Genomic DNA, 27,736 nt, shown 5'->3' on the forward strand with positions numbered 1-27,736 from the left:
AAGAAAACCTTCTTTGAAGTGGGAAAAAAGGGTTTTTATAAAAATTATATAATCCGAATAATAAGATTCAGAGACGTAAATATAGAATAGCTCTAAAAATGTGTTCTCAATAATCAGGATAATCAGATGTTACACTAATTATGTATGCCTTTTATTATGGTAATGGTATAATCCACTAATCTGAAAAATCAAGATCCATCATGGCTCAAATCAGAAAGAATGTGGTGATCTGCTCTTAAAAGTAAAATGTCTCCAATATTACAAACTAGCATAACAAACTAGCAGTCTGAACACAGACTATGAGAATTTTTCTATGACCCAATACAAATGGGAACCAAATTGCAAAAACGTGGAGCTTTCATGCACATTTTCTTTGAAATTGCTAACACTAAAATACCGAGTGAAAACTCAGAAAGTACCTTACTGCAGATCTACATAGATGCCATAACATGTTGTACTCCACAGCTTATTAATTCCCTATTAACTCTTGAGAAGAGTTATGATATAACTCTTTTATATATATGATATATATATATGCATCATATACATATGATATATATGTTATAACTTGAGAAAAGTTATGATATAGATTAAATAGATTGAAGACTGCACCTTCTTCCTAATTTCACTAACTCACAGATGAAAATAATTGACCAAGCAGTATTTATTTAGATTCAGTCCAGGTGAAGGGAATAATAAGACTATTAAGTGTGTGAATTTGAACTCTGTGATTTCAGAGTGCTAAATTGAAAGTGTATGTATTTGTGCTATAAGCAACCAACTACTATACCTTTCTACGTGTTCCTATTTATTCTTCAGTAGGTCAATTGTCCTCAACATTCATCAGTGATAGTCAGGGCAGGACAGAGAATCAACAGAAATAACTTCAGATATTTAAGTGGGACTAATTAAATCCTGGTTTATGTCAACTGAGGACAGAATGATCTGACTAACTTCATTCTTACATCCTGAATGAGTCCTCGGGGTACTAAATAAAATTGAGCAGAATCTTCTGCTTTCATTTTGTTTGGTTTTATAACAGCTTTATTTAGCTTCACCCATTTCTGAGCCCAGCAGCCATTAAAATATTGCAGCACATTAAGTTAGTATGCATATCTTTTATAGAAAGTTCCTTAGTTATCTGAAATCAATAAGAAAAAAGTGACACAGATTTCAGTCAAACCGAGATGTCACCATCACAACGTATAAAATCCAACAGGTATGAAGGGACTGAAACCAAAGCAAATATTAGATTTGATACAGCAGCAAATACAGTAGCTCGACAAAGCAAAAACAAACATCCCTGTAAATGAAGCCCAGTTTTAAACAGTCGTGGGAAGAAACTTTAAAACTATATTTTTGAAAATATCGCTTATAATGGGAAATCAAAATAAATAGTTGATAAAAATTAATTGTCCCTGATCAAAGAGATCTTTTCAAGTGTAAAGGAGACCATGCCTCCGTTGAAGTTAAAAAAGATTTCTTTCAAAAGTATGAACAGTGTACAAGACCAAAATCGTAAAGGTAAAGGTTACCCTAATTCTTCCCCCAAATTTTGTAACATATTGCTGTACAGTCTTTTATAGATTTTTCTTTCAATATATAGTGGCAAAAGGCCTTGACAGAAGATACAAGAATATAAATAACCACGTCATTCATACTGCTTCCCCAAACCTTCCCCACAACTCTTCTTCCCCAAGGCTGGGATTAATTTGGATACAGCTTTGGCAAACATAAAAATCTTCTTTAATGAAGTTCCTCAAACAAAACAGTTAGCAAAATATTTGAATATTTGTGGATAATGTCACATTTAAGGTAAACATCAAATCATGTACCAAAATCTTTTGATGGAAAAAAGAAGAAAAACCCTTAAAGTGGCACAATACTCATACCACTGGAAAAATCAGAGGGGAAGAAACTAAATTACAAACATTTAACGTGCATAGTTGGGAGGGGGATTCAATTATTTTTCTTAAGTTCATTCAATTGGATTTTTTTAAAATAGCTATTCAACTACTAAGCACCCAATATATCAATTTTTGTCAATTCATGATTTCTGTTTAAAAACCTATTAAATTAATCCCTCCAACAAGCTGAATGAGTAGCTTGTCAAAAAAACAACAACATGAATTGTTCATCTTTAGGTTGACCACTAATTTTTTGTTTAATTGCAAAAGAGTAGTATCTGGGTCTGCAGCAAAGGCCTTCACTTCATCCTAGAAAGGAAATTACTATAACCACATCATACAGATTCTAAAACTATAAAAGTCTTAGAATGCAGCATCCCTTCACAGAAATCTGATAAAACTGAATGTAAATATAAGATGCTGCATCTTTATTTAAAAAAAAAAATAAACAATTTAAGCAGACATAACATACATTTGTACATTAACTGGCCATTTCTGGTACAGAAACCCAGCACAGTATGCTAAATGTTATTGAATAAATGTAAATGCTACTTACATTTTTAAATACAATTTAGACAACTTTTTTTTTAATGTTTATATATTTTTTTTAAAGTTGCACAGTTAACTTTTCAGCTGCTAGCTTTAATGCAACACATAGATAAAGTTACATAATTTTTAAAAGTTTTTTTTTTCTAGGGATTTTTTTTTCTCAAACTTCTGACCCACATCAAAAAGAAAGTAAAATAGTGGAATATAATTTAAAAAGAATTAGCTTCAAGTCTAGCAGCAAAGCCATTAAACCAAAATATATTTACTAATATAAACAGAGAGAAACGATGGTGCCTGCAGGTGCAGCCCCAGCTATTTTAAATCTACTCACAGAAATAAAAATTAAAATGTCTCTACAAAAATAGTCTGATTATTTAAAATAGGAGTAGAAGCCATTGCTACCTGATGAACTACCTAGGCTAAGTTCCTGAAACAGAGACAAGGGATCACTATTCTTTTTTGCCTGCTCAGGAGGGGGTCTGGGCTTGGGAGGAGCCCTCAGAGCACTTGCGTAGGACATGGCAGGTTTGTTCAACCCAGCATTGGGCTGGCTGTTGCTGTTGGATTCCACAATCTGCTTGTTGGGCATGAGGGGTGGGAACTGGCCCAGATGCTGGAGTACATTGTAGTTAAAAGAACTGGACAACGGGATGTTTTCAACCTTCATCTGTTCCTCGGGGGATTTGATAGTCTTCGGAGGAACTAGAAAGAAAAGAACATCATCATCATCATCATCACAACCACCATGGCCACGACCACCGCCATTTTAACTTTAACTGATCACAAACAGATTGGAAAGCTACTTCTCAGGTTTCCGTTCCCAAAGATATACAAAGAGCATTACTTAAAACCTGAATACAAGTCTGCAGGAATTTGTCAAATCCTGTAAGACATTTTAATTTGAAAGAATTTGGGCGATCTTTACAAAGCCTATTGAAATTGTTATTCAGTTGGTTTTATAAAGATAGCCAAAATAGTTTAAGAATATACTGCACTTTAAGGCCAAGATTAAAAACACATCATTGGTGTACTCTAACCATGCACAATCAGAATGAGTAAATGAGCAAACAAGGATACATAGCATACACACCTCAAGATTTTGTGACTTCAACTCCCAGAATTCCTGAGTCAGCATCATGATTAAAGGGGCCACAGATGCCCACCCCTGGTTTAAAGGGACAAGAAAGTAACACTCACTCACCTAACTGTTCTCTTGGTGGGATTGCTCTGTTGGATCCGTTGCATGGAATGTTCTGATAGGGGGCTGATGAAGAAGAGTTGACCCACCATTCGGGGGGTGAATAATTGAAAGAGGAGGGGTTACTCTGGTCCTGAAGCTCTTGACACTGTCCAACATTATCTGGAGGAGTATTTAAACCTTCAGAACAAGCCTGGGTTGAACTAGATGACATTCTTCTTTGGTACAATGGCCTGCCAGGTCCTCTTGGTTCATACTGCATGAAAGAAGACAATCACTTGCAGACAGGTCTGTATTAAATATCCCATCTGAGTATCAATACGCATATTCTGAAACTGCCCTCAAAATAAACATGTATATTTTACTTGGTGTGATTTTATTCACTAACACATCCTATTCTTCACATTCACCATCCTGTTATGAGAATAGGGAGATAAATATTGCACTCAAAACTCTCCCATTTTTATATATCTGTATAATTACATATATATAATATTATTGAAAGAATTAAATCACTTTTTAAAGTAATTTCAGATCCAGCCTTCTTTCATAACAGTTAATTGTATTACATGGTGCTACTGACTTTATCTCTTTAGAAGTCCCTTCTGATTCCTAATTTTTCACTTTGAACTTTTAGTTATTGTATGTTGTTTATATCTAAGCTTGTCTTCTACAAAATTTCCTCTGCAGGGCAATTATATGAAATATTTGCCAGCTGTAATTTGTCCTTTTCTGATACCACTGACTCATAATATTGGTGTAATTCATCCCCTGAAAATAAAGTTTAGGTTGTCCATAACACACAGTCTATATAAACCTGTTTTGCGATACATGTTATGTTTACACCAAGCCTTTTCTCTTCTTTTCTTTTTGAACTATTGCTCTGTTCTACCAGAGATAAAACAAATAAAATAAAGACAACAAAGGAAAGGAGGGGAAGAAGTTTGAGGAGAATATATTTGGATTCAAAAACTGCAGATACAATCTAGGGTCACAAAAAGCTCTCTGCATGTGCTTAGAACCATGTTATCATAATATGCAAAATGTTATTTTTATATTTAGGTGCATTACCCTGAATATTTTAATGGTTATACTTAATGAATACAACCAGGAATTAAGAAATGCCATCATTATGCAAGTTTCACTGAAAAGAGCAACAACTCATAATTCATTATTTTAAGAACACTACCAAAACTGCAAAGAAGTTGAATAGAATATAACACAGAAACACAAACACATATTATTTGTTAAAGAAGAAGCTCAATTGATGCTATTTTTTTTTCTTTGTGGATGAGGTAAGAAGTGAGAACACATAGATGTTTATTACTATTTAGAAAGACAAACAAGTATGGTTCTTCATTTTACTAATCATTTTTTCAAAACACTGGTGGATATCCCATAAGGAAAATATACTGTTAATAGAATGGTGTTGGAATAGATGGAAACAGCAACAAACAACGGATTTATCTGAATAAATAGGTATTTTGGTACTTTATAGTCAATTAGAATTTCTCCTATTATTAACAATAGTAGTAACAAAACAATGCCCCATCATTATCGCCAAATTACATGACTGAAAGGAAGGAAGTGTGGTGTATCCAAGATTGTGATGTGAGTGTCGAACTTCACTCGCTTGCTGGGTTTAGAATTCCAAAATTTGAAGTACTTTTGTACCAGGCTTAAATCAGTAGATTCAAGATTCAAGGGGGAAAATACTACAGTATTTTAGGAAACAGCCAATAGTTCCTACTTCTAATATAGAAAGCTTATTCCTAGTGTGTTTCTCAGTTAGCATTCTGTCTTATTCATTAAGCACCAAGTATCTGTTCCTACAGCCTATTCAAGCACTGGTGGTACTAAAATTAGAATAAGCCTATTGTGAGTATTTTCATTGGATCCATTTAGAAAGGAGGCATCTTATTTATTTATCCCTTTTTTAAAAACAAATAACTCAAGGTGGCAAACCTGCTTAATATATCCTTCCTCCTCCTACTTTCTCCAGATAAACAATCCTCCGAGGTGGGTTGCACTGAGAGAGCAAGACTGAGCCAAAGTCACCGAATTGGATTTCATGCCTAATATGTACTGGTGTTGGGCTTCAGAGTTTAGTGGCCAAAATCTAGTGAACAGATTTTCTGACATTTTGTGGAAAATTGTGGCTGGCCTTCTCAGAGGCAAAGAGATCTGCTACATAGACCACAGGCACCTAAGCAGAAACTGAATGAGTTTCTGCTTTTATAGCCGGGAATTTTGTCTTCCAATTGGTACAGGTTAGTGGTCTCCGATCTCTGATTGGTTATTTGTTTGTGCCCAATCTGATAGGTAATAGTTCCTGACTGAACCACTCATAATATAGCAGTTGCTTGCTATTTAGGCTGTCCAGCACTTCTCCTCCTGGGATAGAAAGTTTGTCTTTGTGGCAGAAGTTCAGGAAACTACTTTGACACAACTTGCTTTTCTAATTTCACACCACTCTATGGGTTCCAGTTCACTAAATTCCCATTTTAAACCAAATTCCCATGTTAAACACAGTTGGAACTGTTTTAAAACTATCTTACTCTCTCTATTTTTCTCTAGAGGATTTGGCTTATCTCAGCATGACAGAGTTAAGACTTCCCAGACTAAAGTGTTTCCCAACCAACAGATTTCCATTTATAAAATTACTTTCTTTGTTTCTGTGCCCCTCCTTTTACAAGTCCCTTGCATAGGAGTCCTGGTGTAGAGAACACCCAATCTGACAACTTAAAGATATACAGCAAACGCAGGATTCTAATTTCTAAAAAAATTATTTCTGTTTAAATGCCAAGCCTTGTCTAATTCCCTTCAGAACAGTAACTGATCTAATAGCACATTGAGAGAATATTTATATATTCCCAAATAAAGATGAGAAAACCTAGGCCGTTTCTCTTCCTGATTAGCCTTAGTTTTCACATGATTTCCCTTGTATGAAAAATGCCCCCTCCATCTACCAATTACTGTCAGCTTCAAAAGGGGCTCATATGCCCTCAAGTCAGTGAAAATGCAACCTAGCTATGCCTGGTTGATACCAGCAACCCTGAAACAGGAAGTCTGTATATCTGCTACCCAGGAACAGAAAGCCCATCCATCTTGACTGGTTAATAGAAAGCCCATCCATCTTGGCTGGTAAGGGTCTATTTCTACGCTTGCCCAGAGTTTCAATGAGGAGTTGATAAATGAGAAAGCAAGGAAGCTAACCTTGAGATAATAATAGCAGTGAATCTGCCAGGTTCATGGTTGAACAGAAAAATCAAAGAGGTTTGCTGATAGAAGGGCAAACTTCTTAATCAAGAAAAAGAATGTTGCGTTATTTGTAATTCTTTCCTATCTTTCAGTTCATGGCAACTGTCTGCCTTGTGAATATTATTAAAAGCCTTGGGAAGGAACTATCCAAATAGAAGGAAATGATATAGAGTAAAGAAAATACAGAAATATAAACTTTCTCTGTTAAATTATGTTAGATTTTATTCATGTTATTGTAGCTTTAAAAAGAAGCACTGCTTGAAAGCACTCTTGGATTTCAGAAAAAAAGAGAAAGCTGTCTTCATGTTTTCTTCCCTTTTCTTCCTTGAATTTCCCTCCCTGTTTTCCCACCATTAATCAAATGCATCCCTACTGTGGATGCATTTCTCCTGCTACTGAAGAGATTCTCTGAGATGGTGTTTAAATAAGATTGTCCTTAAACCTGGCCACAAGTATACCATTTGAAATTGTGTACATTTCTCAGGGCCTTTATCAATTGCCTATAACTCATAAATATCTTGCATCTTTATATCTAGCCTTGTTCTGAATTACTGTTAATAGATCTCCCAACCACTAAAGCTCATCAAGATGCTCCCTCTGCTACTGTTGCTATAATTTCCTCTCCTTTGTTTGCACAGTCCCACTATGATTAAAGCATATCTGTGAACAAAAAAAAATGCATTCAAAGCTTGTATTAAAATACTCTAAGGCAGTAAGGACATAGCATGGTAAACAGCGCTAAGTGTCTGCTAATCCTGGAAGTTTACAAATAAAAGTGCCATTGTCTTTTGTCCTGCGGGCAAGTGCTGCTAATTTTCTTAACAGAATAGAGGTTTTCAGAATGGAAGGCAAATATGTTTGGATCACTTTCGCTCCCATCAAAATCTGTTTAGATTATTCCCTTCAGCTCACCCTCAGGCTTGGATATGGAACTGAGGCCATTGATCATTCTTATAGATGACATGCTCCTGGGCCAAGCTGAGGGAATGCAACTCTCTTGGTCTTTCTTGGTCTCTCAGCTGTCTTCAACACCAATTAATTAGAATTAGAACAATTAATCAGTGGAACATCTTGCCTCCAGAAGTTGTGAATGCTCCAACACTGGAAGTTTTAAAGAAGCGATTGGACAACCATTTGTCTGAAATGGTATAGGGCCGTGATGGTGAACCTGTGGCACGCATGCCACAGGTGGCACGCGTAGCCATATCAGCTCTGACGTGCATGTGCGCTGACCAACTGATTTTCGGGCCTTCTGGGCCTACCAGAAGTAGGGAAACAGGCTGTTTCCTGCCTCCGGAGGGCCGGTGGGGGGGCGTGGGGAAGGCCTGTTTTTCTTTCTTACCTGGCTCCAGATTCTCTCTATGCATCTGCAGAGGGCGAAAACAGCCTATATACTATAGGGTTTCCTGCCTGAACAGTGGGTTGCACTAGAAGAGCTCCAAGGTCCCTTCCAACTTGGTTATTCTATTCTATTCCATCAATCATAGTATCTTCAGGAGGTGGGAGCGAGAGGCTCCCAATGATATCTATCTGTATCTGTGTTGGGAAAGTGCCAGCTAAACTGGAAGGAGGGGTCAAGCTTATGCTGCTTGCAGCTGCGCAATGACTCCAAACTAGGCCCTTGCTTGATCCCTCCTTCCAGCCCAGCTGGCACTTTCTCAACAATCGGCTTTTTCTTAGCTATCTCCTTTCTTTTCTTCTTCCATTATATCATCATATTTTAAAATACAAAAGAAAAATGTCACCTACGTTTTAAGATGGCCTTCTACCGCTAATGCCTGTCCTACACTAAAGACATGGCTTCCAAAAGTAGAGAAGGAGAAATAACTGACTGGTTCCTTGATATAAGATGGATTGTTATTGAATGTGTTATTGAATTGTTATTGCTATTGTGTTATTGAATGAAACAAAATAGCACCGCAAATGTGTTAAGGGTTAACAGGTATTATAAAATTGGTATTGGAACAAATATTCAGATTAGTTAAACCATGCTATTTTCTAATATTTATAGTTCTATAGTGAAATATAGTAAAAGCTAATTACGTCTATTTTTTCCTCAGTTACCCATTTAAATAATACATTTATTCGAAATCTTTCATCTTTATGGTATCGATGAATAAAACAACAAAGCTTTGTCTTTCCCTTTAAAAAGTGACCTTTCAACTGATTCTGCTAAAAAAAAACAATCCAAAGAATTTTGAATTTTAGAAGAAAAAACACTATTAAAGATCTGCAACATTTCCATTACCATTTTCAGAGTCCCACTAAACATAAATCAAATATTTTACTGGATGTTCGTTCCAATGTCTGTCAAACAATAATTCCTAGTCTCTGGCTGTGTTTTTAAAAAACATAAAATTAATAGGGCTTACTGTAGTTATTTTGCTCTTTTGCCCAGCTTTGCCTATTTTTGGGCAAATGCTAGATACCCCACTAAGGGGTGGAAAAAACAGAGATCTAAGGTTCATGTATAAGCAACTATAATTAAGTTTTGACTCCTGGTAACTATGTGGACAGGTTTTGTCCCCACAGTTTTCTTGGCCATGTTTCCAGAATTATTTTGTCAGTGCCTTCCTAAGAGTGAGAAGGAGTGACAGGCCCTAAGTCACCCAGTTGGCTTTAATGCCTAAAACAGGGAGACTAGAATTTACAATCTCCCAGTTTCAACTGCTTTAACTTATAATACCAAACTGGCTCCCTTGAAAAAATTGGACACTCAATTTATCATTCAGAAGCATATCCAAAATCACCACTTTAAAAAGAAATAAAATTAGATTGCTAAAATTGGATTTTCAGTATCTCAAAATAACTTGCCCATCTGGTAAATGGCATAAAAAGCAGTAACACCTGATACTCAACCAGTTCCAGTGAAGCAGCAGTAGCAGCAACAATAACATATAGAACTTTGCCCAAAGTCACTACCAGAATGACCAGCCCCATTTTCCCCAGCTTGTATATGCTATCATTAACCAGAACTCCTCATTACAGGTAATCCTCGACTTATGACCACAATTGAGCCCAACATTTTCATTGCCAAGCAAGACATTTGTTAAGTGAATTTTGCCCCATTTTGTGACCTTTCTTGCCACAGTTGTTAAGTGAATCACTGTAGCTCTTAGGTTAGTAACATGGTTGTTAAGTAAGTCTGGCTTCCCATTGACTTTGCTTGTCAGCAGGCCGCAAAAGGTGATCATGTGACCCCAGGACACTGCAACTATCATATATACATGCCAGTTGCCAAGCACCTGAATTTTGATCATGTGACCATATCATGTGATCGTGAGAAAAATGGTCATGTCACTTTTTTCAGTGCCCTTGTAATTTTGAACAGTCACTAAACGAATGTTAAGGACTACCTATATAGGTCAAAATAAATATAAAGATTTTTCCAAGTGAAGTTCAACTCCTGCTGACTCTGTGGACACTTCTTCGCAATTTTTTTTTTTTTTGCCAACACTACAAAAATGATTTGCCACTGCCTTCAATACAATTAAATTTAACTGGGCGCCAGGGCAAAAGACACAAGTATACAACTCCCCCCCCGCCCCCCACAGACTACCTACCTCTTCTAAGCTATGCAGAGAAGAAGCAGATACTGCTCGTGAAGTGAGGGGGTGAAATGGTTCCTGACCAACTGCGTGCTGATGATTTTGTATTTGTATAAAAGGGTTCGGTTGTGATCTATGAGGCAATGGAGGTATACCATAATGAAAGCCTTGCCCCATGAGATGACTCTGGTGTAAATTAGCATAGGTCCATGATCCATCTGGCTGCAGGTATTTCAAGGAAGGTGGGGTCAGGTGTTCAGATGGCACTGAGAAAGGGGGATTGTACATTTGAGGCAAATGCTGCTGAAATGCTGGATTGTTAGAGATCTCAAGGTCTCTACTCTCAGAGAAATTAGGAAAGTGGCCACTGTGGTTTGAGTTGCATGTAGGAGAGAGGAGTGCTGGTGGACTTCTGGGCTGCACTTGTCTATATTGCAAAAGTCTTGATTGAGGTGGCGGCATTTCAACGAGGTCCCTGTTTTCAGTTTGATCACGGTGGGAGAGCTCTCGAAGCAAATCCTGGAATCTGGATTAATGAGATAATGATTGCTCAAGTGAGATAAAACACCCTCCAATTAACAAGTAATATTACAAGAAGGACAACACACATTCTTTTAAAGCGCCGTTATCCAGGCTGTGCATAAACTTCAGCGAAGGTAGATATCGCCAGAGTAAAATTATAAATTAATTTATAGAGTTTTTATAATTATAAATGTTAGGAAAGAGAGATGTGTGTGTGTGTGTGTATACTCATTAAAAAAATTATTAGCATCTGTAAATATACTAAATGATCAACCAGAAATGTAAGCAACAAAAAAAAATAAAAATAAAAACAAAACAAAACAACAGATACCGAAACCTGGATTTAACAATCCAAATGGGATATTAGTCCTAAGTACCCATTAAATCACAAAATGTCATTTGTGGCTATTTACATCATTTGTGTAATGATGGCATTTTGCCAATAACATAAATTGATGCAAACAGTTAAAATTAACATAAATTTAACTCCCTCGCCCAGACATATTTGGGAAGGGGAATCCAGGGAGAAGTCTGATCTGCTGAATCCAAGAAATGAGATTCCATTAGATCAAAGTTTTCACACTACATGTGAGATATACACACGATGGCAAAAGAAAACAACCCCAAACCCCAGCATTTTAAGGGAAGTAAAAATATTCCATCTGCAGTTGTGTAATTCCTACCAAATGATAATTACCTTGAATATGTTGCCTCCGTTTCGTCTTCAATATTGTTGGCAAGTTTCCAGTTTGCCCTGACTGGCTGTTGATGCAGTCCCATGGACTGCTGAGAAAGGTGGGATAAGTGAGGGTGGTGATGATGAGAATAAGAAATATTGCCCTGACTGAGATAGGCGTTATGCTCATTCCATTGCTGTAGTCTTGCTTGCTGTTGCCTTAAGGTTTCCAAAGCTAAATTTCCATGAATACGATCTGTAAAAGGCAGGGGGGAGGGGAGGAGGATGAGACAAGAGGGAGAGAATAATTACCCAGCTTCTATATTTAAGAGCTTTGTGCTTAAAAACTGCATTTTTTTTACACACACACATGTGCATAGAGAAACTATCAAGCATTAGCATTCCTTGCTAAAATTGTGCTATCCTCCCAAAAAATGTTTCAGCAGCTAGGATCCATATATCGAAATGAAAACTTACTGTATTTAATGTCAGTTTCAAAAATAACTTGAAAGAAACACACCATTATACTTTATTGCCTCTTTTTTTTAAATCCTGAAATGAATGTTAGTCTTGAAGAGGTTTTATCCCTTATTTACATCTAAGGAAGATTAGCTGCCATGATTTCATCTTTCTTTAAGATCCTGGTTAGTAAACTGATATTAGATTGCAGCTCCATTTTAAGACACAATAAGGAAATAATGTAGCCAAAATCAAGCCACTAAAGCTTGCATAAGAAGGCACAACAGGGTTAGGAGTAGAACATGAACACAATGCTCACGCCTAACTTTTACTGTAGTTTAGGAAACCGAGATCATTACACCCAAAATAGCACATAGTCTGAGAATGGGATAATTAAGGAAGAATGCTTGCAGAAGTGACATGGTTAAAGGCTGTGGACTAAATGACCTTCAGTTCTCCGAACAATGAAAAATAAACAGTTATTTTTGTTCAATCAGCAAAACAAAAACCGAAAGGATTTCAATACTATACAATGGCTGTAAAACACCAAACATACAATATGCCAAAAATGATTCTTTGCGTGACACACCTCCTCTTTACCTAAGCAAGACTGCTCCAATTTAAACCCCCTAGACTGTAGCCATGGTTACCTACCTAATGGTTCTCCCACAGACACTCCTGGAGGATTCTCTTCAATGAAGTGGTTCAAATGGGATGGCATCATGAGGTTAGGCTGTGCAATGGGTCTCAGGGGGCTACTGACATCTTGCAGCACAGATGGAGGGAGCTGTTCTAAAACCGAAGTGTCTGTACCAGGGGAATGAGGTCTATGTGGAACCGGATTTTTAAAGAAAGACTGGTTGGGGCCAGTTGGAAAGGCAGGAGAGAGCTGTGAAGATGCTGGTTGCGGCTGCTGATTTAAATGATTGTGTTGCTGGACTATCTGGCTCTGCGGAGGAGGCATTTGGTTATGTTGTTCAGACAAATGATTCTGCTGTTGACTTAAGAGGTTCGGTTGCGGTGGCACAGGATATGGATGCCTTGAAATTTGGGCTAAGTGCTGGAAGGGGCGGCTAGGAACAGCGTACTGGGCTTGGGGAGGAGTGAGGTGAATGTTCAGCTGCCTGGGGTTAAGATTATCTTTGCGGTGAAATTTAGAATTAGGATAAGAAGAACTGGAACGCGATTCAGGGCTTCTATTTTGGGGATTTGCTTCTAAGTCAACCTGGAGGAAATTACACAAATTATTTGAGTTAAAAGTCGTTTAAGAATACAACAAAATCCCCCCTAAGCAATGAAAGTACACAGCAAATTATTTTAACACCAACTCAAGCATGTGATATATAAAGAAGGTGGGAAAAACAAGATCCAGAATGAAGAAAAACTATTGTAAAGCTTAGATACATATTCTCCTTTAACATATGCTTAATTGAAAACATAGTTTACCAATGAATATAAATCTACTATAAAATATGTCATATGAATTTTTAAATTTTACATGCTGTATACAAAATATAATTTTAAAACTATTTTATGAAGACCCAGATTGTTGGGGGGGGGCAGTATGCTGACTCTGTAAAACCACTTAAGAGAGGCTTTAAAAGAACTGTGGAGCGGTATATAAGTCTAAGTGCTATTGCTATTATTACAAGATACAGAAGCACTAAGTTTTGTGGTCTCATATTTCTATTGTTAAACTGAATATTAAGATCTCATTACTGAAAACCATTTTAGAAAATATTACAGAAAAAATTAATTACTCACTTCTTCCTAATTATCATAGTAATTTAGTAAAAGGGAGAGAACCATATAAAGCTTTTAAAATTTTTCACTTCTAAAGAAAAACATCAATGTAATGCAAATGCCACTCCTTATTTCACTTTGCTTTGGGTCTTTCCATCACCCTCTTACTGATGACTTGTTGACCCATTAACTCCTCCTAATATTCCTCCTTAAAGGGGTGAGAGCACTGGGAATGGGACAACGACCAGAAGCTAATTTTAAATTTTTATCCAAATGCAGATTTTAAAATTAAATTAAATTAAAATGTTGAAATTATCTAATATCTGTACCCATGTGTTCCTCCTGCATGATTCATAGTTTTCAAATTGAATAACATAAAACCATGCAAATACTTTGCCACAACGATGTATAATACCATGATCCTAAAACCCCAAACTTGTATAGACTTTGATCACCCGTGAACAGATCAGATTCATTAAATGAATAAGCACTGATAGGCTAATGAGTCAAAACTCATTTTGCTTTGATGATCATACTCCCTTTTTAAAAAATATATCTCAAAAGAATATTAAGTGCTATTGAGCTTTTGCTAAAGCATTGACTATCAAGCTTTTTTTATTATGAATAGTCTAGAAAGACAGACTGTATAAAAACAACAACAAAAAACAAAAACAAAAACAAAAAACCCTACTGAATTCAATATTACTGAAATAAATTCTCAAAATTTCCTGAAATGGATTAATTGTAGTACTGGCATTACAGGTTGTCCTCGATTGAGCCTAACATTTCAATTGCAAAGTGAGATGTTTGTTAACTGAATTTTGCTCCAGTTTACGACGTTTCTTGCCACAGTTCTTAAACGAATTACTGCAGCTGTTAAGTTAGTAAGACTGCAATTGTTAAGTGAATCTGGCTTCTCCATTGGCTTTGCTTGTTAGAAGGTCACAAAAGCTGAACACATGACTTTGGGATACTGCAACTGTCATAAATATGAGCCAGTTGCCAAGCATCCAAATTTTAATCACGTGACCATGGGGATGCTGCAATGGTCATAAGTATGAAAAATGATTATAAGTCACTTTTCTCAGTGTCATTGTAACTTTAGTCACTAAATGAATGGTTGCATGTTGAGGATTACCTGTACTCACTTTGATTACTAGGAATAGTCTCTTATCTACTGTAAACAACCCAAAATGTTGACTACCTCACCATATTATTTCTCCTAATACTATTGCTTAGGTGAGTCTGCACAAATAATTGTATTTTCCCTCTAATATATCTGATCTCCAAAATGTTCCAAAATAATAATATTATGGGGCTTCAAGGTCATTGGAAGCAAAATGAAATGGGGAGGGAGACAAGGTAAATGGGAGGAATTGCTGTTATTCTCTGGGATCCAACTGAAGCGAGCTTGTTATACTCTGAATGGTGCCTTGACAAATACATTTTCTTTTTTGTGTTACAATTTGAATTGTATTATGTAGTGACAGAGTGATCTTTACTTATTTTTATTTAGGTATAGTCATTATTGCTGTGGGCTTAGTTATTCTGCATCTTGATTCTTTTTGGGTTGTCCATATTTTTACAATACCTACATTATCCATGTTTCATGGGCATCACACAGGAGGAAAAAATAATAATGCGCATACCTGTTTGGCTTCTAAAGAGTTTTTCTCAGGTGTCCGAATTTTACTGATTTCAGGTCCAGCACCAGGTTCATTTTTGCCTAAATAATATAGAAACCTCATATAAAATTCATTTTTAATATTCAACTTAAATTATACCCCACCAAAATCCCAGTTGAAAGTTATTAAACCTAGAAATGTGAAATATCAGTGTTTTCAATCTTACATTGATGATCATATTTAAAATATTATTGTTTAAAATTTAGAGCAAAGGGACAAATATTAGATGGTTAAGAAAAAGAAAATATTTTTATGATATTACTTTATTAATATTTTTTCACTTAATTTAAATAATTTATTTTAGTAAATAATATTTCCAGCTTCTAAAAATAATTCCAAATTGACAATCAATTGAACTACCTTAAAATTACTGTATAAAACAAGAATACCTATGTATAAGATAGTATACAGGTGAAAAAATAGTGCAGGAAACCAATTTAAGGTAATAAGTTAAAAAAAAAAGTAAAAGAGTAAATGCGAATCTAAAAAATATATTTATCTATCAGCTGTGATCAACAATAAAAGAAACATACAAATTAGAAGCAAAAATTTATTGTTGTTCTCAGATATAGCCATATAAATAATATTCATTTTTACAGTTACCCAGACTATATAACCGAATTTGTACTCAACAATTAAAAACAGACAAGAGCTTTTTAAAGTACAACAATCTTTGCTCAATAGGAGATAAACTGTGATCTTTCGGTTACTTATAAACTAAGAAACCACGGGCAAAACCCAGAGAATGAAGCCATGATTTAAAATTGATTTCTATGCAATAGCTTCCTGGGAAGTCATTAACATGGTTCTTCATTCAGTTGTAATATTATAGCTAATTGTGATTAGTGGTATGATCACAAGAAAGGAGTAGAAAATAAGCATTTCATGTCTCAATTTATTACACTGCAATTTGATCAATCAAATACCACTGCTGATTCAAGCCTGCAATGTTCTTTCTTTAGATCAAGTACAGAACATTACTTAATATACTATGAAAGAGATGATCAAATAAATTTAATCTACTTCCTGTTCCTGAACTACTTGACTGAAGACGACCAAAGCAGTTCTGGATAATTACCAATTACTAATTTATAATCTACTCTTAGATAATCCAAAGGAGTGCAAAGTCTTTTGGGTCCTGTTATCTACATAGGAAAATAAAACAGGAAAATAAAGCTCCAAATTTAAATCTTGAATTTAGGAAGGTAACTAGAAAATCATCAATGAGCCAGATCTATTATGAAGCAAAGACACACGATCAACTGGATACTTCATCAGATTCACTACTGAGATATTTTCTGACCCTCCTCTCAAAGATAAATGTCTTTATTCATTTTCTAGTCATTTCCACAGAAAACTATGGAATGATAAAACCAGAAACATTCCCCAGCGGATAAAGATAAATTTAAAATGCTGCCAGAATAGGAAGGTATAATTTGTGTGGCTTACTCACAAAAGGGTATTTTAAAACTTAACCTCTGAAATAATAAGCAGCTATGAAAATTTCATACAAATGACATTTGTTTCTTATTCTTCAGTCAGGATACATTATGTGATATTGATAATGAATGATGATATATTCGTTCATCTTCAAAATGTCAGACTAAGAGAATTATCTTCAGAAATGAATGTATATTTGTGCAATATGTTATAGAACACGGAAAAGTTCAGCAGTGAATGAATATGAAAATATTTTGCTTTACCTAACTCTGTATTAAAACTTGCAGAATTCACAAGTTTAAGGTAATTATGAATCGCCATTCTCTCAGCCCTTCTTTTAAAGGAATAAGCAGCTATACAGGTATTTTATGCTACTTGACTTATGAGCACAATTGAGCCCCAAATTTTTGTTGCTAAGTGAAACATTTGTATGAATTTTGCCCCATTTTACAACCTTTCTTTCCAGTTAAGTGATTCACTACAGCTGTTAAATTAGTAATATGGTTGTTAAGTAAATCTGGCTTCCTCGTTGATTTTGCTTGTCAGAAGATTGCAAAAAGTGATCACATGATCCTGGGACACTGCAACCATCATAAACATGAGTCAGTTGCCAAACATCTGAATGTTGATCATGTGACCATGGGGATGCTGCAACGGTCTAAGTGTGAAAAATAGTCATCGGTCACTTTTTTCAGGGACGTTGTAACTTTGAACAGTCAATAAATGAATTCTTTTAAGTAGGGGACTACTAATTTTCAATTGCATACTTGCAACTGCCAAAGGTATGGCAAGCACATTATGTGCTTTTCTATCAAAACATCTATACTGAGATTGAGGTTGAGTGGCTGATCAGATAACTACTACACAGCAAAGAAAATATATTATGCAAACACAAATAAACTTCAACAAGCCAACTTTGACATGATTATATCCCATATCTTCTGACCAATAACTTAGCAATAAGGTAATATGCTGACTCTGTAAACCCCTCAGAGAGTGCTGTAAAGCATTATGAAGTGATATATAAGTCTAAGTGCTATTGCTAAATAACTTCATATCAAACTGTTGTCCAAAGACTTCAGAATGCCTTTAATAGGAAACTTTAAAAGCTTCTGTTCCTAAACTCAATCCAGGGCTCACACAAGCATGTGTAGGCCTAACACTCATCTTGCTTTTCCAAATGACAAATCTCATGTAATTGTCTGAAAAAGTCTCTCATTAGAAATGCAGTCCTAACTATCTGATGTAGAGATGTAAATTAGAAGTTTGCCCTACATCTTCTCAAAATAGGCACAGGACCTAAAATGCAATAGTTTTCTAAAAGAACAAAGTTAACACAAATATCAAACCATCCAACTTTCAGGGTTTTTTTTTTAATCCTATGACATACTTGCTGATTTTCATTATTCCATGTTTTTTATTAGAATTTACCCTGACAGAATTTTTAACCTTGATAGTTTAGGTTAGGGCAGGACTTAAAATTTGGGTCCCCTGCACAATAAAAATTATTGCCTGTTTTGTCAAATGACTGGATAATGTTGCATCTACCAAAAGGAAATATAATTAGTGTAGTAACTGATGTGGAGGTCTGGGGCAGTTCTGTTATAGAGCTCGGCTTTAGGCCTAGGATTAGCATTGCCTGAGAAAAAGCTAATTCAGAAAAACAGAACTTAGATGAACATAACATTTTTAAAGAAAGCTTAACTGGCGATTTCTTCAAGCCAATTTCTGCAAAGAAAAGGTCAGTATGTTTTTTCCCTATTGTTGAATCAATTTGAGTGTTTAGGAATTCCATCTGTCTAAGGGCTAGTTTCTTGGCCGTGGTATCCCTTGGAATAGCTAAAACAACTACATTTATGAAAAATGATAAAACACTGCTTATTGCAGCTGGAATCATCATAGCTGCCACCTGTCTATGCCTCTTGCTGGGGCCACCCAGATTTTGGGGTTCTCCTTTATGTTTTTCATTAACTCAACCAGCTGGAGTTAACCTTAGCTGTAGCTTATTTGAAACAAGGCAACTACTCGCCATATGTTGTGCTTTTAGTTAAGATTAACTGTCCATCTTGGCTCATATAATGTGAGCCAAATTTTATCAAAAACAGCAAAACTGTTCTAAATTCCTCATGGTGAGGGTTAGGGTTAGAGTCTTGGGTCCTTTTTGTTAAAGACCAAACGCAGCCATTAAATAACTGAAGATAGGCAGGTTGCAGCACAACATACATATCAGGATAAAAGTCAGAGAACTCTTAAAAGACAAAAGCTCCTCAAAGTCTTTTCTTCAGGGGTTTTCTTTTCCTTTTTGCTGTGACCAATTATCTTTCATTCAATAATGACTTCATACTGTAATTTTCTACCAACAAGAACAGCTAGCTTTAATGTTTAATTGCTCGTCTTCCTTCTTAATGACACATTAAGTTAATACATGATTGAATTTGGCTTTTGTGAAAATAGGTTATTTTATAATAAATTGAAAGTATCCGCACCTTTCACAGGCAAGTCCAATCATCCTATTTTTCTTCAGAGACAGAACATTATGTTAAGTGAATTTAACAACATTTTCTTTATTCTCTTTCAGTTACATTATTAAAAGTCCTAGAAACTGAATTTCTAGCATGTGCCATGCTCTCCCACTTCTCAGGGTTTTAACAGAAATTAAGGATGGGGTGCCATATTTGTTTCTGGAATTACCCAAACCTTCATGAATAAAATAAGTAGGTTTCTTTCAGGGCTATATCTGTGAACTAGTTTGCATCCAATTAACTTTTGAAGGACATCATCATTTGGCATAGTAAGGTGACAGCTCATACATCTACAATATTGGGAAATTCATCTTGGCACTCAATACTGTACACAGTAATTACTCTGCTTTTCAAACAGTTAATGAGGCAGATTTTGAACAGCACAGCTTTAAGGAAAGTCACTCAAACAGCACAAATGTAATCAGAGCAATTTCAGTGTTGATACAGTCGTCAGTCCTTCAGCATTAAAAAGCTGCCTTGCTCTGAAATAGATTTTATGCTAATGAGATTATGCTTATTCTATGCTTATTGTTTCCTAATGGATCTGTCGGATTTGTTTTCCAATTTCAGCTGAAACCTGCTGATTGAAAGGTAATAAAGCTACAAGCATAAGCATAGAGTCCAATTTCTCATTTTTATCTAAGATAATTTATATATTTTTCACATCAATGCATTATCTACTATAATAGAGATAGTGCTGGATATATAGGAGCTTCTGATGCCCCAAAGAATGTCTGTAATAGCAAAATCCATTCTGCTCTCTTAAAATACCAGAGAATATTCTGCATTCATTTATTGCTCACTTGATGTGCTTTCCAACAAGAAAAAGACAGCACCTGTGTCTGGAGGACTCTGAAATATCCATACGATATTGCAGTTTCCAGGACTTTTGTCTGGAAAACTATATTGCATGCCTTCTTCCCAGAAAACCCAGTTTAATATTTCCTTGAATAACAGAATAGAAGAATAGCAGCATATTACAACCACTGTGCTCCTCCATGAAGGAAATAACAATGGAGAATCCAAACAGCAATGAGAAGCATAATGAAGGAATAAAAGAGGAGAATCATTGTTTAAAGCAAGTAACCTCCAACCAGAACACTGAGATAGTTTGGTCGTCTACCAAGAACTGATAAACCGAGAAGAGTCAAAGAGAAAGTCTGAGAAAGCAGTCATTAAATGGAGTTGAGTGTCTCCAAAAAGACATTTATAAACCAAAAAGCCACATATGATTTGAAATATCTGATCTGTTATGTTTGCCATCTTTTATATTTATATTTTATATTTTATTGACTTTATTATAATTTCTCTGATTGTTGTAAGGCAGAATCATTGAGATTTGAGTGGCATACAATTTTAATAAATTATTACTGCTGTTTTTAGTCTGAGTTGCACTTGTGCCACATATAGCACTCTCTCCTATGAGTAAGGCCACTTTGGGCACGTTTTGGAAAGTATGCCAATAGAACATCCAAAATCCAGTTTTACTCTAAGCATGCTCCTACCGTTTAATGACTTTTCTTCTAGAGGTTATTGTACCAACCAATAAACCTTTATCCACATCCCACTGACTAGGTAGTAAATGAAATATACTGATTATATATTCCTTATAAAAAAAGCCAATTTTCATAAACACATTTCTCAGTACCATTTAGAACAGACATATCAATGTTAGGTTTTAATTTAAAACAAAAGTTTTATTCACTTTATTCTCTTAAGAAAAAGAGATACTGAACTCACTGTTTCGATTTAGTTCAAGTTGTTCTTTCTCTGAATGATGAAGCTGCTGTTGTCCTATACTAACTGGTGAATGATGTCCAAGACCATAGGGAATGGGGGACCCACGTCCATGTGCTTGTAAAAGATTCACATTATATGCCATGGCTGTTTGATGAGTAATGATTCGAGGATCAACTGCAAATCTACTCTGATACCCTGTCCATGGTACCTATGCAATAAAGATATAAAACCTAGTATCATTTACATTTTTAATTTGAACAGTTAAAAGCCATCTAAAGTACCAATGAAATTAGAATGTTTAAGCAGTTTTCTCTAAATAAGTAAATTACTCAACAAGAGGAACCAGGTATTTTGAGTAAGAAACAGTATGGTTGTAAATTTCAAACTGAAGAAATCTCTTGGGAATCAAGATGTGAGAATAAAGACATGACACATGGTAAAAAATATACAAATAATATTGAATATAAATATGGGATACAACCTAAAATCCCTCAGATAATTTGTGATAGGACAGTTGGAAGACCCTAGTCTGGAAAAAGAACATGAACTGTTTATATCAACACGCAAATTCAGAATAGATTTTTTTTAAAAAAATGCAAATATAGACATATTTTATTACTCTGTATTTTTTGCAAAAGAAATGAATAAAAAGGAAAAGGAAGAAAAAATATAAAGTGTTAACAATAAAAATATTAAGTTTTCATAGCTTTTGATGACTCAATTCTATGACAGTTTCCTGAGTTAAAAACTGAAGTCTGAGGATAAATCAAACATTATGGACTCCAAAAGATCCTTGACATTCAATCTTTGAGAATTTCTACTGATGATAACAGAGTAATTTTTTTAAAGTTGCCACTGCTTTCGTTACACCTGCTTTATGTGACTGTGATAAAGATTTCATTTTAGTAACTGCAAATCTTTTTGACTGAAATCTATTTATCTTTCAGAGAAACAAGTCACATTTTCAAGACTAGAAAAAGTACAGTTGTTGAACTATTCTTATTTTCCTGTTGAAAAATAAGTAAGCTACAGTGGATCCTGAAGAAGCCCAAAACAAATGCCTGTAGACTGCACAAAAAGTGTTATCGCTTTTTATTAAAATGAACTACAATGCTAATTAGTGTTTGAAACCAATTGTAAGTATGAGTAAAAGAAAAAAAAAAAAAAGGAAAGGAAACTGCCTGCCAAAGATCACATGATGGTTAACTTTCACATGAGAACAAAGGAGAAATTCATGCAAAAGAAATGGAGTGGAATATTTGAATTCAAAGCACGGTACCAGCTAGGTCATACTCCACTACACTCTCCTTGCAAATACAGGAGAGAGGAGAGGAGAAGAGAGGAGAATCTGGAAGAAATATTGCAGAGCCTCTTTGTAAGCTATAAGAAATAGTTACAAAACACTACTACTAGTCCACTTCTGAGGTCTTCCACTATGCTTAACCCTATCCCTACAAAATGGGCAAGCTGCCACAACTCCTTAACAATGTTTAAAATAGATTAAAAATATCCGGATTCCTCTTCTTTAAGAAATGCTATAGATATGGCTTTCCAGTTCAGGAAACGAAAAAAAAGTACTTCCTGATCACAAAAAGTTACCCCCTTCCATTTTATCATCCAGCCATGTATGCATTTTTGTACAGAACTTTTTCATGCCTGCATTTTGAGTTCTTTCATATATATTCATCTTTTTGCAGGCACATTTTGAAATATTTCAAGACAGTGTAGTCTTGTAAAAGAACTTTAAAATATTTAAAGTTACTGATATTTCAGATAAGTACATTTGCCACGAATGAAAACATGGCATGCTTTGGCAGGTTGGAATTTCAGCACGCAAAGTTCATTGGGCATTATCTGGATTGTTACAGGTCAAACATTTAAATAGTTGGGAGACTTATTTTAGTGGCTTTTTTTCTTTTATTAGCAAATAGCTCTTCTGATAAAAGCAAAATAGTATTTTCAACTTTCTGTGAGTAAGTGGGGGATGGAGGGAGGGTGCTTTGTTAACGCAACAATGAATACTTACAGGTAAAGGCACAGACATGACCATATTTCCTCCGTAAACAGCAGGTACATAAAGAATGCTTGTCCCAGTGTGAGGATCTATCCGTTGTACAGGACTGGGAGACTTCCCCAGGTTAGGATGAGGCCCAGGAGGAGGAGGGGGGTGGCGGTGGTGGGGTATACGCTCTGACAGGATTTCCAATTAAGACAGAAGCCGTTGGCTGAACTACATAAAAAATATGAATGTGAAAGTTACAAGCGTTCACTTTTTCCTCAGCCTTCAAAGGATGTTTATTTCACGGCAGCTGTGGCCAGGAACATATGATAGCCTGGCCAGATTCATTGAGTGCATCAATTACACACAGTCATCTTTGATAGATCCTACAAGTCTGGTGCCTCTGCTGTTGTCAGGCAACTACCAATCTCATTGGCACCAAACCTGTATAGAACTTTGCAGTCTAGGATTCTCTGGTGTATATTTAGGCCAATTAACCCTTGAGAAGGGCAAATTAATCATAAAAGAAAGAACTAAGACATTGATCAACAAAATGCTATCACCACTGCTCTTGAATTCTATTCTCAAATGTTAGATAGCTGTGAGCACTACTGCAGATTATCTATACAATCTAAGCCTAAGCAAATACAAAAGAGCCTGCTTTGATGTCTTCCCTTCAGTTCAGCTGGTGGGAAGATTTCACGGGACTCCTTACTTACAGAAACTTTGCCCTTGTGGATTTAGAGAGGTAGAATCTCTTGACCACTGTATGTCCTCATACAGTGTCCTCTTTATGATGCCTCAAGACATGTTTTATCTCCCCAATTATCTCTATATTTGGAGGTCCATTCTGATAACTTTTATGTTCATTACTTTTTAAGTGATGCTAACTTTGCATTTGCATGCCAGGTGGCCAAACATCTTCATCACGTCATACAATTTCACAAAATGTCTAACTAATCTGTGGTTTTATAGTTGTGTTGCTTTTTTCCCATAATAATGAATTGCTGTACCAAATTATTTCTCTTTTCCTACTGTAAAGACTGATCAAAGGCCACAATAGAGATATTTGTCTATTGCCTATATTTAGAATTCTCTTGAACTTTGGATCAAATCAAGTCTATAAGTTTTTAAATACTTTATTTCCCAAAATCAGAGGAGCTCCTAAATTTAAATAGTATAGGATCACTCTTTTGGTCATTCTTGATCCCTTCCCTATGCTTCCCTCAATAATTTTAGATAAAGAAAGTCCAGACTCCAAACAGGGCTATGGATTCTGATAGCCTATGATTTTTACCTAGAAAACATTTAGTTTCATTGCAAAAACATGCTTATTTCTCAATTTTTTTCAAAAAAACAAAAACAAAAAAGCACCCTCTTCCAAATACTTACCAATTCCATCAGTGTGAAAATGGTCACTATGGTTATGATGATGGCTTTTTACCTATTAAAAAAAGATTGGCCAGGAGTTAAATTATTCTACCTTTAAAGCTGATATAAACATCAAAGAAAGTTAAGAAAGTTTTCAGAACTACCAATATTATAGAATGCATGCCTATACATTTCCAGAAAATTACAGAAGATAATAATATTTTCAGTAACCAAAAGATATTCCTGTGGCACGGGACAGGGGGATATAGAGTAATTCGTGAGCCTTCACAAACCAAGATTTCTCTGCCTCAGAGTCAGGTTTACATCTTATTAATTGCAATGCTTCACAAATACTGTTTTTGTTTAATTACATAAGATGTTGCAGTGCAACACAAATGCACACTATGTTCAAATACTTGTAAGATAACATTAGCCCTCTGATTAATGGGACTGTTGGGAATATTAAATGGAGAAGAGGGGACCTTGTACAGCGCCATGCAGAAACAAAATAAAAAGCAAATAAAACCCCCCAATTCTTACAATAATTTTAGACATGCAGTAGAAAATACCATATGATCAATTTCAGAGTCAGCAGGGAACAAACTTAACCTAATCCTTGTAATAATATACGAAAGAACTATATAATTGAACAGTTGCACTGAAAGTATTATCCTTGTTATATTGGTTATTTTTACAATTCTGAGTGTTTTACACTCTACAGCTGAAAATGTACACATGGCAAATCAACTTTGATCATATAATACGTCTTGTAAATTAGGTTTTCTCCTACTATTTGGTCCAGCGCCTCAACCAATACACCAATCTGGCATATAGAAAACTGAAAAAAGAAGTCAATGCCTGTCTGTCTGTCTGTCTGTCTGTCTGTCTGTCTGTCTATCTAATCATCTTCTCTTGAGCAAATCAAGATTAAAACAAATGGCATTCACAAAACTTGTTATTTTAATTTTAAAAAAGAGCAGGCTGCAAGTACGCCAATCATTCTTGGGTTGATTCTAAAAATATGATATTTTGGGTGAAGAATCTACGGGCAGTCTCAACTATACTCTCATGTACACTAGGTCATTTTAAAATCAAGATAAAATTGCAATCTTGCAAATTTATACTTATCTAGTAGTAGAATTAACAGCATAGCTATTTTACTGTGGAAAATATATAACAATAGCCATCGCCAAAGGCTATCTTAGAATATCATTGTCAAGATCCTGTTTTAAACAGTCAGTGTCTGTGGCACTGCCATCAGCAAACTTGTCCTCCTACTTTTGTAAGAGGAATAAATACTTTGCAAGAAAGAAGGAGAAGCCCTATGGAACTTGGAAAAATGGAAACTAATAATGGTTGATTCACAGTAGAAATCAGTATCTCAGTTTATTGTATGTTTAAACTGAGATACTGGCTTCTTCTGTGAATCTCCCAGTATTAGTTTCTATTTTTCCAAGTTCCATAGGGCTTCTCCTTTTTTCCTGCAAAGTACTATATATAACATTGGAGAAAGATATTTGAATCAGCCCCAAGAAATATAAGCATGTTTCCCACAACATCAAGATTACCTTCTGAGGGTTCTTTATGTGACTAAAAAAGAGACAGCTAACTAAAGCTCTGGCTTCTTAACCCAGACAATAATGCTAACCACAAAACCATTGGAGTAGGCCAGGGGTGTCAAACGTGTGTTGTCACGTGACGTATTGTGACTCCCCCCCCTTTCACTAAACCGGGCATAGGCGTGGCCAGCGCGTGACACATCTGGCCCACGGGGCGCAAGTTTGACACCCCTGGAGTAGGCAAACAGAAGATGCAGGAGATAACTTGTACTAATTTCGAGATGAAGTTAGCACCGTCAACCTCTTAATGGCAAGGCTCCCAACTATACAATCTAGAATGGAAGGGCCTTCAGAGGAGCAAAGTGCAATACAGCAATATAGTGGAAAAAATATACAGAAAAATATAGTGAGAAATATAATCCAAGGCAGGATCCAAGGCTATGGCCCCTTTATGACCTGTGGACTTCAACCCCCAGAATTCTGGAAGTTAAAGTCCACAGACTATAAAGAAGCTGATCCAAGGTGACAACTAACTGGCTAACTTGTTTATGTGAAAACACTATTTCACTCTGGCCAGTTACAGTTTCATCTAAAACAGTTACAGTTCTCTCTCCCAATGTTCAGTAGAAGGCATGGACACTGTGGGCTGCCTACTTATCCTAGGACATCTTGCACTCTTTCTCCAAAGATCTACTGTTTCTTACCTAGTAAATATCTACTAGGTTTACCATATAGCTCTAATAGGAAGACAAGAGAAAACCAAAAGATGGTGATTTTTCCCAATGCCTATTTTTCAATATGCTGTCAAGCACCAAGTTTTAAAACTCACTGATGCTTAAGAACATTACTTCCTCAGGGGAAAGGTCTACGCCGTTTTCCAGCAGTCTGAACACATTAATCAGTCTGTTTAGAAAGCCTGAATAAATATTGATCTATGAATAACATGGATGAAAAAGAATAACAAACTGGTTCACTAGTTACTCTATAAAGATAGAGTCTCTAAAATGCATTGCAAAAGAAAAATTACATTTTAAAATGCTGGGGGCTATTTCTGCTTCTTCTAATATTTAGGGTTAGATAAATGTTTCCTTAATCTTTCTACAAGACCTATCACTATTGATTACAATAATTCACACACACATACATACGCACTCCCCAATAGAATATGGCACTTTAAAGGAGTTATAGCTATTGTTTTTATCTCCAACCCCACCAAACCAAGTTCTTGAGACTCATTTAATTTGCTAGTAAATACAGTACTAAGAAGGTTTATTTATGCAAATTCCCAGTTTTCCATCCAAATGAACATAAGAGGTAGTTTACATCACAAACAAATAAAATCCGTAAAATACAACTGGTAAAAAAACAAAACAACCATGACAACAGTATCACTTTAACAGATATTCCTCAGATTCGCTTGTTCAGCAATGGATCAAAGTTATGAGGGCTCAGAACAAGGGTAATATCCGGATAGTCTGTGAAGTTGCGGTTGTCGCAGCATCCCTGTGGTCACATGACTGCAATCTGAGCACTCAGGTGCCTGGCTCACAATTACTA

At 35.7% G+C, this 27,736-nt stretch overlaps 1 protein-coding gene across 1 annotated transcript in view; it reads right to left on the reverse strand.

The window, feature by feature from the left end:
* Nucleotides 1-1,103: 1,103 nt before the first annotated feature.
* Nucleotides 1,104-27,736, reverse strand: part of HELZ (helicase with zinc finger) — a 129,741-nt gene continuing 103,108 nt past the window's right edge. The window contains 10 exon segments of the mRNA XM_070937734.1: nucleotides 1,104-3,158; nucleotides 3,658-3,910; nucleotides 10,479-10,989; nucleotides 11,683-11,917; nucleotides 12,775-13,345; nucleotides 15,513-15,589; nucleotides 21,251-21,458; nucleotides 23,277-23,417; nucleotides 23,419-23,480; nucleotides 24,642-24,693. Of these exon segments, the coding sequence (XP_070793835.1) occupies nucleotides 2,827-3,158; nucleotides 3,658-3,910; nucleotides 10,479-10,989; nucleotides 11,683-11,917; nucleotides 12,775-13,345; nucleotides 15,513-15,589; nucleotides 21,251-21,458; nucleotides 23,277-23,417; nucleotides 23,419-23,480; nucleotides 24,642-24,693 (2,442 nt within the window). The 3' untranslated portion in view covers nucleotides 1,104-2,826.

Source organism: Pituophis catenifer, unplaced genomic scaffold (assembly GCF_029215685.1).
Source record: "Pituophis catenifer annectens isolate HBS135680 unplaced genomic scaffold, rPitCat1.0.hap2 SCAF_2, whole genome shotgun sequence".
Classification (NCBI taxonomy): domain Eukaryota; kingdom Metazoa; phylum Chordata; class Lepidosauria; order Squamata; family Colubridae; genus Pituophis; species Pituophis catenifer.